Raw genomic sequence first — 12,276 nt, forward strand, 5'->3', positions numbered from 1 at the left:
CTCTTACGTACCAAAAAAAAAAAAAAGATAATCTGAAGGTTGAACTGCTATGATATTTGGTCAGACAGGAAGCAATATTTTTTCTCACAAGAGCACACTAATAAATTCTCATTTCAGACTTTGATTTTACTGGCCGTTGATTTTGTACCGGATATTCAGAGCCTTACTAGAGAAGATCAAGTTCATATAGTTTATTGCGATTTGCGACCACATCAAGTTCATAAATCGAAAATCTCAATGCGTTTTACAGTCAAGGACAGGAGAGTTTTTTTTTTTTTTTTTTTTTGACAATCAAGGACAGAAGAGTTGAATACTTGAAATCAAAGCATAGTTCTTAAATGTTCAGAAATCAGGATTTTCTGCATATTACGGTCAAGGACAGAAAAGTTGAAACCTTGAAATCAACACAGAGTTCCTAAATGTTTCTAAATTAGCATTAAAAAATCGAAGTTAAAGATGGAAGATTCGGGGAGGTAATAAGTAAAACAACACTTAAATACATAAGAAAACTAAAAAGCTGTAAATCAGGGGTCTTGTAACCAGCTATCTTAAGGGAACAATACAGGTTTAATGTGACCACAGTACAATGCACCAACTCTGAGGCAGCTCCAGACATTTTAAGTGTCACCGGTAACCTCAATTCAATGCAGCTACTGTATATAACAAACAGGTTCCATGGTTTCCAAAGGGAATTGTTTCCTGGTATTACGTCGTTATTTGTTGTACACCATGTAATGCCATTGAGGATGCTTTTGAAGCCAGCTTTGCATCTAATACTCGCGCCCCCTATACGGCATTTCCTAGAGAAAAACAATGCAAAAAAGTGAAATTGAGTAACATTTTCATCTGAATTTAATCGTTTCAGATTAAGAAATAGATCATGGCAAGAAGGTTAAAGTGAGACGCTGACAATGTACTGTAATCTCCCCAAATGAGTACATTATTAATACCCCCAAATGGAGGGAGGGGGAGTAAGTAAAAGCTACCCTACCCTCGGATCGTGTTAATCACTATATTTTGCCTTAGTTACAGATTTGTGAGATTAGTGATTACAAGCATGTTGATCAGTAGTCTTTGGACAAGGTCTTGTGTTTTGCAAGGCATCATATTAATCATATAGCATTTTTTAGCTTTTTTGTTTTTTTGTTTTGACCTATCTGCGTGGAACTCGAAAAAATTACAATTTCTCCCTTGCACGAAACCGTCATTGTTTGTACTCTAAATGAAGAGGAGCTTACCGAAGGGTGGCCTGGCATGTACATGACTTGTCTAGGATGACCAAGAAGCATCGGTTGCCCAAACTGGAAACCATAAATATTCAGCATTTTATGAAAAAGTCTCTCAAAAAGAGTTCAAGTGTTTCTATTTTAGCATTGAGATAAGCTCGCTCACCTGTGGAGCATTTGCAGGAAAATATGGTTGTGCTGATTGCATTGCTGCAGCCTGTGGATTAAAAAAACCAGGCTGCTGTCCAGCAAAGGATGGTCCAACCTATGAAGAAACAAAATAGTTATATCTGACCTAAGGGAGTTGATCCTACGATAACCAGCATATATATTCGAAATTTGAAAGAAAATTGGAAGTCCCACTAGATTGATAGTTTCCATTGGTTGCCGTGCTCCTTTGGAAAAAACTCGAGTAAGATACAAAAGTTCAAAAACTTCTAAGTTGTAACCTTGCGTTTCATGACCACGTGCTGATGCTGAAAGCTCACATTTTCTGTAGGTGAAGTAGATATAGGGGTAAACAGAGCAACTTTCTTACTCTAGTTCCCATCTCAAATATGGCTATACTCCTGTGTCTATTCATCATCCAAATATATGGCATGACGGAAGATTGATAACAAGATGTCTCTCAAGAGTCAAGTCTTAACTTTCAAGCCTAGATTCTTAAATCATTAAGCCAAATTCTATCAAACTTCAAATCACCAAGTCTGAAAACTATATCCAGAAATACAAGTGGTAGTTCTCTACACTCTAAGTTTCTATGTTGGCAGTCCATGTTACTTCTGAAGTTGAGTGCCTACAACCCTCCTGAACTCGTGATAGACTGTACCTTTTACGTTTTAACACACTGGGGTTAAAAAATACATACTAAACTGAATAGTTCAGAGATTAAATATTTTCTAATCAACAGACGAACCCCAAAAGTGTATCCCCTGATCTCAACATCAATGCTTGCAAGTTGGTGAGGAAACCTGTTATGAAAATAAATCAATCGAGCAAAAAGAAACTTGCCCATGCAGTTTCATTTAGACAATTCACAAAAGGTTGTATAGGCTAGACCGCAAATCTTAGTTCAAAAAGGCACACGAAGCTCAAGGCTTAATGAGGCACCGGCCAAAACGCGTAGGGCCACCTTAGGTGCCATGGGCCATGTACATAAGGCGCATCAAATGGAGCACACTTTCCTTATTTTTTTTTCCACTTTTTTTCACCCTTCCGTTTGTCCTATTAGCCTCATCTTACATGTTAGCCCTCTTTAAGTACACGAAAAAAAGGTATTGTTACAAAATGATATATTGAAAATAATTCGTCGGCAAAAACACCAAGGCGGAACAACAATAGAAGAAAAGTTGAAAACACTATGCAACATATCCAGTGATGCTGACGAAATTAAAAGCAGTGTAAGGATGACAGACATTACGTACAAAATTTGCCACATGAATGTTAAAAACAAAAACTCACCCCGATGCCGACTGGTATGCCATGCATATGAGGCACCGTATGCACATTGGTGGGATAGTAAAATGAGGGTTCATTAACTGGAGAGACCGGTCTAAGCGGACTTTGCGTTGGTACAAAACTCTTTGCATTTGGATTAAATCTAAATTCCTGTAAAATAAAGCCATTGACAAGGGTTATCATATAAATCAAGAAAACATTATTAATGAATAATGAGGCAGCAACAAAGTCTGCTCAGCCTTACCACAACCTAATGTAACAGGCTGGAAGGGAAGATAAGTGTTTATCTCTAGAGCCTAAAACATCTTGAACCATCTTACTGGGTGCTAATAGCCTAATAGTAAGAAAATTTATAGACTTTCGAGTAGCACGCAATAAATCTTCCACAGATTATTATAAGATAATTGTTGCTCAAGGTTTGTACACTTCATACCCCCACAACAGTATTCACAAGACTTGATAATTTATATTCAATTCTGAATGGTTAAAATAGCGAGTATGATGTATCCATTAAGAAAACAATATAAATAGTAGGTTAATTTTAAAAAAAAGAAAAAAAAAAAAAGAAACATGAGTGAGGCAATGGAAGGAATGAATCCTACCTTTGCATTAGGATTCAGAGTTGATTTTTCTGATGACAATGAACCTACTGAAGAGCTAGGTGATAATGAAGGAGCACTTGCGGTCGATGTAACAGCTCCACCCTCTAAAGTGGACAAGGGAGTATTGTCTACCCGACGACGCGGATCTGTAGCTTCTGTAACACGTAATTTGGAAGAGTTGTCTTCCGAAAGACCACTAGAACTGGCTTTCTCGTCTACCTTTGTAGAAGTCATAGAGGATGTTGATGTTATTGAAGATACGCCTACAGCAGCTTTGTCTGAGCCATCTCTACTCATATCCGACGGGGACTGGAAATCTACACATGCATTCCTCGAGTTAGTACATCTAAATCACAACTATTTTGCTCAAGTAAGCAGCAACGGAATGCAACTCTCCTAAACAAGACTCTAAATCTACACACTCAAGAACACATCGAATCATACAACAATTCTACAATAGCTACATGCCTACATATGCATCGTGGCCACTGTAATAAAGCAGCTTCCTCAAAAATGATTACTTCTGATGACTGAGACATAAGCTGATATAGAATCAACAACCGCAATGCATCGTCATGTAATCATGTTATTCTTAATTCCCTTTATTTTTTAGTCATTTTTCAGAGACTTGCGATATTCAACCCTCATAGACGACACAAGTTCTTTTAATCATGACAATGCCTGCCCGCCTGGGAAGTGGGAACATTATGTAGAAGTGAAAGCAAAACACGAAAACAAAAGCAGGCATGCTTGCAACTCGCCTTCAGATTTTGCTGCCTGAATGTCCTTGTTTGACTGCATAATGGTAACAAACACAATAAAAGCATGAGTAAGAAAAATGTTTGAAAGCGATAACTCTCACAAAGCAAGATAAAGAATAACGGAGTACACAATACTGACAGTCTTCTTAATAACATTATTTCCTCCTTGATCATCAACATAGTTCTCTTGTGCCCTACAATAAATCAATTTATTAAGAAAATATCACAGCAAAGAACCGCTGTAAATTTATACTCCCTCCATCCCATTATTATCTTCCTAGTTTGACATTTAGGGTCAAAGTTTTATAACTTTGACCACAAGTAAGTGTTAAAATAAGAAAAACTAACACATTATGACAAAATAATTACATTCATCATACAAAAGTCTTCGGAGATATATTTTTGAATGAAAAAAAAGGTGAATATAATGGAGAAAAATCGTGTCAAAGTGTTGTCTCGAAGACTGCAATTCAAACTAGGAATATTATTATGGGAAGGAGGGAGTAATTGTAACTACGACGTATTATAAGCTCCCAAGTCCCAAAACTCCCAACAGCACAACAGAAGCATACCACAGTTGGAAACAAAGAGAAGTACCTGCTTTCATCTTCGAACCCATAAGCAACATATGTACTGTTATTGGATAATTGAGATATAGGGCGATAGAACTCCTCGCTGGCTTCCTGCACAAATGCCACACTGATGACTTCAAAATATCAAGAAACCAAAAACCTTAAGCAAAAGAAAATGCAGTGGCTTAAGAAGACAATACATCTTACACCAAGAACACCTAAGTTTCTGCCAAAGAAGGTGAAGTGAAACATAGATTCAGTTTGTAAATCATTACATTTCGACACTCCGCTACCAAAGGTGCTACCTAACACTACATAAATCACATGTTTTGAGTTACTAATTCCAAGGTCTCTAGGATGTGCATCAAGTTTCCACTACCAAACTAGATGCAAAGTCTAATCGGGTGTCATTTCAAAGAAACAATACAAGCTAATTTTAACCAAGTATGAGAGTTTGACATTATCTTTTGAAAAAAAAAAAACTTTTCCTTGGAAACAACTGGGTGCATTCTCAAGGCAAAACATCTCCCTATCCGTGTCCTTCCTCATTACTTCAACTTTCTGAATATAAACTTGTCATTTGACTTCGAACTTCGAAGGTATTTCAGACAATAATTATCTACATTCAATTTTCTTGAACAGAAAAAACAAAGTTCATGAGAGCGCATAAAAGGAGCACCGCCAAGCAAAATCAAGCAGAAAACATCAACATTTACATCTTATGTTTTACACTACAGCAAAGAGAATGAAATTAACCAGATCTTGGTAAGGTGTGCCAAGCACACAATATATGCTCATATATTTCATATTGTTCTTAATATTTATACATTCCTCCAGAAAAAAAAACAAAAAAAAAGGGATAATACACTAAATTTCCCAACTATATGAAGTAGGATAGGCATATCAACAAGTGCCAGTTCTGGCAAATGTGCCAAGAGCAACAACCTCTTTCTTCTCTTCTCTCTTTCAGTAAGTCCCAATTAAATATTTAAATGACAGAGTTCTTACATGGTATGCAAAGCAGACGCATATACACAATTCTCATTTCTACCAAAAAAAATAGACAACTAATAAAATTTAAGCATAAAAGAAATAACTTCCTCAAGTTAAAAGGTTTTTCACTTTTTCAAGTGCTAAACGAGTGATAATCATGTAACAACTTTATCTTCTCGGGTCAAAAGCAATAAGAAAAACACAAATTCTCATTGAAGACATGACATATCCGTCACAAGCTTGTGACGGATACCATTTTACCTCACAATGTACCCACTTTTTCTCTCTCTGCAACACTATTCATGTGGTCCCCTTTCTCCACTAACCCATTTTGTTACCATTTTATCTCACAAAATATCCGCCACAAATGGTAACCCGTCACAAGGGAGACCAATTGTAAGAAAAAATCCTCTTTTAAAAGTCAATAGTGACAATGGTTTTAATATGCTCCTGCTATGTTACGTAACACTTGTTGCATAAAAGAATTACAAGCGCCAATACTTGGGCCGTGGAAACTGATATTTCTAAATATTGCCCTTAAACGATATCACTGTGGCTTAAATATACATCAGCCGTTTTTGTGAAATATACAACTCCATTTATTGCATGTGTTGATGTGTATTTGTATATGTTGAATGTTTTTTTGTGGAAAGGAAGTCGATATAGAAAAAAAGACTACAAACATAGATAATCAACTGGCAATTCAAATCTCAAAACGAAGTGAAGATTTAACGCAGATCTGATATTTGTGACGTTACATCTGCAATATCGCAATTTTGAGATTTTGCAACTGCTACTGCAACCGCAACAGATGCCACATTGATTCCCTGATGGTGACAGATACTCTTCTAACGAAGTTAAAAATCAACGTACCAAATTTCCAACATCAACAGAAGGTCAGATGTAGGTTTCATAACACTATTCCTAAATCGAGAAATGTATTACCAAGAAAATTAATCAAGAGTCAAAATGACCATTTTAAAAATCAATCATGCGTCAGTTGCGAGGTATTTTTTTCCTTCTTGGTTTTCATTCATAAAGTAATTGGATAACATAATGGTGAGTAGTAATCAGACAGAATTATTTGGTCCTATTAACAATAAGAACATGAACCAAAGGCTGCCTTACGCTTAACTCACTTATAATTCATACGCTTGTTTACCAGTCAATGATTTGCATGTAAGAGAACCATGGAATATAATACTCCCTCCGTACCACACCAAAGGTAACACTTACTATAAACGGACGTACCACACCAAAGGTAACATTCCTTATTTGGCCCACAACATTACCAAGTTATCCTTATATCCATTTGATATTTACACAAAATGCCATTACATACCCCACCAACCAACCCACAATTACATACCCCACCTACTTTTTCCCTCCTTATCCTTACTTTTTCCACCTTTTCTTAAATACTCCATTTTTCCCTACGTTACCTTTGGTGTGGTACGGAGGGAGTATATAACTGCCAGATACTTTGGTCTTAAAACTTTTGACATGAGCGCTAAGCATAACCACAAACACCTAAACATTTTTAAAATACGCTCTTGGGGGTGCTAACATGTGTTAGCAATTTTCATATATAATAGACTAAACACCACTCTTTGGATCAAGACCTCTAGTAGAAGTATTTATTTTCCCTTTGGTTCTCTCGAGTCCCCTCAAAATCTCCAGAAAGTTAAGCTTAAGCTTCATAAACAGAATTCATTTCATTATGGCGTGAATTTGGACGCAGATCTTCACCAACCATACAATAAAAAAAATTAACATTGAAATTATCAAAAAGCACCTTTGACAATGATCCAGATGACGCTCTATCTCCTTCCAAAGCTTTTCCACTTTTTCCACTAGCTACATCAGCAAAGGATCTAACAAAGCCGGGGCCATATGAATCCCCAAAAGTTTCGAGGTCATGTGAATCCAACACCTCGTTCTCATCAGCACACCCACTATCATCAAATCCCCTAAAGACTGATGAATACTTGGTTTCCTCATCAATATCAATGTTCGCCGGGAGATACGCACCTCTTTCCTGGAAGAACAGAGAAAAGGTTCTCATCGTGGTGAATACTAGAAACTCAAGACTTGCGATAGCTACTTTTTGAGCAACTCACCTCTGCCAAATGAAGATCCTGGGTTTCCTCACCCTCAATCTCTCTAGCTATTCTCTTAGCTTCCGCCTCCAGCTCCCTCATTCGAGGACCCTTCTCAAGTTTTGTTGTATAGAGTTCCTCGTTAAATGTACTTCTTACGCCAAAAAGTGACTCATTAACTTTAAATTGATCCCAGCTCTTTCTGAAAATTCAAGTAAATATCTCTGTCAGAAAGATAAACAGCAATCAAGTTAACCTATAGAAACCAAAGGCTGGGTATCTACAATTTCTAACTACAAGACTATTCATGACCACAAAAGTTTGAAAACCAATAACTGAGGAGAAAAGGGTAAAAGCTAGATACAGTAGTTACTATAACAACCTAGTCCAAGGGGAATCAAATATATTTTCCAACTCAGGGCGCTGTGGAGCATCCTCATCTGGCACCCAGCGTTCCAACTCTCTTCCAGCACCAACATGGCGAGATTGAGATATGTAGGAATCAATCATAATATCCTGCTGACTTTCTCCTTGAGGCTCACTTGATAAACCATCACAAGTAATAGGCACATCCTGAAAGAAACAACCCTTCTGATGATGAGATTTATGTCTGCCCTGACTGTTAATAGACTATGACACTGACCAAATTAATCAACAGCATAATTTACGGAAATACTAAGACTAACGATTCCTGACTTCACTGACGCAGTTTTTTGACATTGTATGTATAAAGCCTTGAGGGAAAGGAGGGAATTTGTACGACCTTAGCTATAACTTGCACAAGTTCATGAGCTGGTATTATAAGAGTTTTTGTTGGAGCCTTGCTGACTGAATCAGTACCCGATTTGTGTCCTCTAAAAGATACATCTTTTAACAAGCGAGCCATTTTTAAGATAATACCTGTGAATAAAAGCAAATGTGCGAACTAATAAGATGTTCATAGAGATACAGAATTTGGTACAAAACTAAAACAATAACCAGCATCATGATTTTATAATAATTTTTGAAAAACATAAATAATGGTGATAAATTTCATTATCTATAAGACATACCAAAATTTTTATCAGCATTTGTCGCATGAAAAATTCCAGTGTATACAGATCCATTTTTAACCTGAACATCTACATGATGTCCTATAAGACAGGTAGTCAAATACACGAGCCGGTCTCTCGAGGAACTTTCAGGCCCAGAATCTTTATTGATACTTGGGATACCTTCAGTCAAAAGTACAATTATTAGGAAACCACAGAGAAAAAAATGATAAACAACTAATTATCGGTAAGGATTGTACTTTAAGACCGGGTTAGAAGTTCTTCTTAACCAGAGGCTCTAGGAACTAAAAAGTAGAAAGACAATTTATCACCCCTAACTAAAATTCCCACCGTTTCTAAGGGCCTAGTTTGTGTAGGTGAGAGGTTCCATGATAGGTTCAACAACCCATTTTAGCCATGTTTGTTTCGATCACAAGAAGAGAATAAAAAAGACAGAAAGCAACACGGCATTGGGATCAAAGATCTTCACCTGCACCGACAACTCTATTGGGATTTGATTTCCCTGTCTGGAACTTATTATCCACCCGACTGCTGGGATCAAATTTGTGCCTGCCAAAACCATTGGCAGAAGATCTGGGTTGTGCAGTTTGCTTCATATTCATGTTAAGAAGACTTTACCACACAACCTTCCTACAACCCGAGAACCCAATTACAAGCACACACAAGATCTGTAAGTGAATACATTATAAACGACAAGAGTTAGATTCAAATGAGCTTGTTTAGGAGAGAAGTGAAAGCTCAAGACCACTGCTGGTGTTCATAGCAATATGAATGTTCCGCGTTTACTGATCCGGAAATACAAAAGGCAGCTGCCTGCTTCCCTCAAAGAAGCATTAATTTAGGAAATTCCCAATTACTCCAGCCAATAGAAGGAGAATCATAATAGTAAAAATATAAAGCAACTCGACCACTTATGTACTAATAAACGATATACACACAAAGTCATAGACTCGTTGACGCCCCCTCTCCTGACAAAAAGGTTCAAGACGTTATTCTCAGGGAACACGAGTACACGGCAACAGGGAAATAGATCCAATTATCCCAAGTAGATTCAGATAAAAGACTATAATAGCCACAATGCAGAACAGAAAGCAGCCTCATTAAATAATGAATAAGTCGCGTTGACTACGTCATCGAAGAAAACAACTGTATTAGCTTCATGGAGTGGAAAATAAACCATGAAGTCAACAGTCCACCAGGTATAGCCGTATAGGGAGAACAGTTCATGACACAGATAAAAATGACACAATCACAGTTGACCGCAAAAACCTAGTAAAGATTCTAAACGCAACTCAAAAGAAGGAATGTTGATGGAGCTACACATTTATACTAGAATGATCTAGCCTTTTCAAAACAACGCAAGCATTTCACTCCATAACACTCTTTAAGTTGATCGAGCTACATATTTATACTCGACTCACTCATTCCTACCCATTTCTCAAACAATAACAGTGTTACATTGATGTACTATCAGACACACTTTACACACTCTTTGCCAATCATACATCAACCACCGGATCAACAAATGCATATCCAACAGCCCATACTTCATATAGTACCTTAGGTTTAACCACTAAGCTAAGAGTCCAAGTCGTCTTTAATATTCACACACAATTATATAATCGGACACAACTTCACTTATTATTAGACTAACTCACTTTATTTTAAAATAAGCAAGTTAATTAACCTCAGCAACGCACGGTCTTTCATTCTAGTATATCATAGAAAACGGGTTGTTTCTATTTCTCACAATCACACATTTCTTTCACACAAAATGACATCCACATAACAGCATTCGCATACAACATTAAAGATTGTTACCTCAAAGCTAAACCATCAAAGTAAAATCCCCTTTTACCTACTCGTAATTACGATACCCTCAAATCCCAGAAAGTCGCAAACTGAATCCCTCAATCTCTCATATTCGACATCCGTATTCCATTTTTTTGCTTTACAAACTTTGTACTGCAATCTAAAAAGTGCATATCGTGTATGCGTATTACGTACTCGAATCGGAGCACACTACAGATTAAGCAAACTATGCATCAACCTAGGTTTTATCAATTTATCCTGCAGAAAGTTCAATCAACCAATTAAACAGCTCCAATCACGAAACAAGCATCAATTAAACATTCCTCCACAAATGTAACCCTAAATCAAACATAAACCCTAACCTAATCAACCAAAACCAAAACAAATGACTAATCAAAAATCAAAATATCACTAATCACAAATCATACCTGAAACAAGGACGTTACAGTAAATCAACTAATCCGCGATCTTATTTAGGGTTTACAAAGATTAATTTTGGGGGGAAATCGAGCTACGATTGTTTATAATAGAGCGAGGAAATCGCGAATTGGAAGATCGAGCGACGTGATTCGTTTCGTCGGAAAATCGATACGTTTCGCCGGAAAATGTCGGAGGAGATTACGCCGCCGCGGTAAAAACGGGAGGACAGAGGTAAAAAGTGGTGGCTCGCCGGAGAAATAGGGAGGAGGAGTAATTGATGGGTTGTGTGTGTAATAATTGATGCCGTATGTATTTGAGACTTCAGAGTTGGGACTTGAGAGAGTGTGAATGTGTTGATGTGGGAAGATATTCTTGTTTGAGACGGATTATCCGTCTTAAATTTAAGACGGAAATTTAAGATGGATTAAACTAGTTTTAAACCCGTGCAAGAAATGCACGGGTCGTATTGTTGTAGTAGCAGACGCTATCATTGGATACATGAATTAAATAGTTTAGAATTTAAAATGTGTACTCACTATGCTAAATATTTTATTTAGGATATACATTACTTTTTATGAACCTATGGTGGTGAAAGTAATTGGGGGTAAGCTCATGCTCACATATAATGAAAAAATATAAAAATACTCATTTATCAAGACTACACATATATGGCTGACCATTTACATTTAAATTCCTTTATAATATGTTTATTAAAGTGTCTATTTGGTCGGTCCAATTTTGTATAACTATTAATTATCAGCCTAAGTGTGATCTCGTTTATTAAAATTATTCGATCATTATTAATTATAAAACCCTTTCAATAGTATTAGACACTACATAAATACGAATTTTAGTTAAGTAATTTATAATTTGACGCTATTACTACCCTTCCCTTTCGACTTTCGTTGGCTTTTGTATTAAAACTAAAGGTAAATAATTGACCAAACGAAAAAAAGTATGAAATAATTTAATTACGATTATCATTAAATCGCTACTATAGATAGAACTATGTTACAACCGTTTACGATAGATGTATATAAGAACATATCAACTTGTTAACGCAAATAACATACTCCGTATTAAGTTATCCTTAAATGGCTCAAATACGATACATCGTTTATGATAAATATATATGGAAACATATCAACTTTGTTAACGCAAATAAAATACTCCGTATAAAGTTATCCTCAAATGGCTCAAATACAATACACCGTTTATGATAAATGTATATGAGAACATATCAACTTGTTAACGCAAATAAAATACTCTGTATTAAGTTAT

At 36.4% G+C, this 12,276-nt stretch overlaps 1 protein-coding gene across 2 annotated transcripts; it reads right to left on the reverse strand.

The window, feature by feature from the left end:
• Positions 1–412: 412 nt before the first annotated feature.
• Positions 413–11,398, reverse strand: LOC141610824 (polyadenylate-binding protein-interacting protein 3-like). Of its 2 annotated transcripts, XR_012528420.1 has the most exons (16): positions 11,004–11,369; positions 9,233–9,431; positions 8,764–8,925; positions 8,475–8,611; positions 8,094–8,284; positions 7,733–7,913; positions 7,408–7,650; positions 4,645–4,730; positions 4,187–4,241; positions 4,048–4,081; positions 3,287–3,603; positions 2,490–2,834; positions 2,063–2,316; positions 1,393–2,008; positions 1,239–1,301; positions 413–800 (listed from the first exon to the last, which is right to left on the reverse strand). XR_012528420.1 is itself a non-coding variant. In XM_074429084.1 (15 exons), exons 2-15 carry the CDS (start codon positions 9,363–9,365, stop codon positions 771–773), a joined length of 1,878 nt encoding a protein of 625 aa, XP_074285185.1. In that variant the 5' UTR covers positions 9,366–9,431; positions 11,004–11,398; the 3' UTR covers positions 413–770. The 2 variants fall into 2 exon arrangements, 1 of the variants encoding a protein (XP_074285185.1); XM_074429084.1 differs by lacking the exon at positions 2,063–2,316 and having other exon boundaries at positions 1,393–1,491; positions 2,688–2,834; positions 11,004–11,398.
• Between the last annotated feature and the right edge of the window lie 878 nt (positions 11,399–12,276).

The sequence above is a fragment of the Silene latifolia genome, chromosome 11, assembly GCF_048544455.1.
Source record: "Silene latifolia isolate original U9 population chromosome 11, ASM4854445v1, whole genome shotgun sequence".
Lineage (NCBI taxonomy): Eukaryota > Viridiplantae > Streptophyta > Magnoliopsida > Caryophyllales > Caryophyllaceae > Silene > Silene latifolia.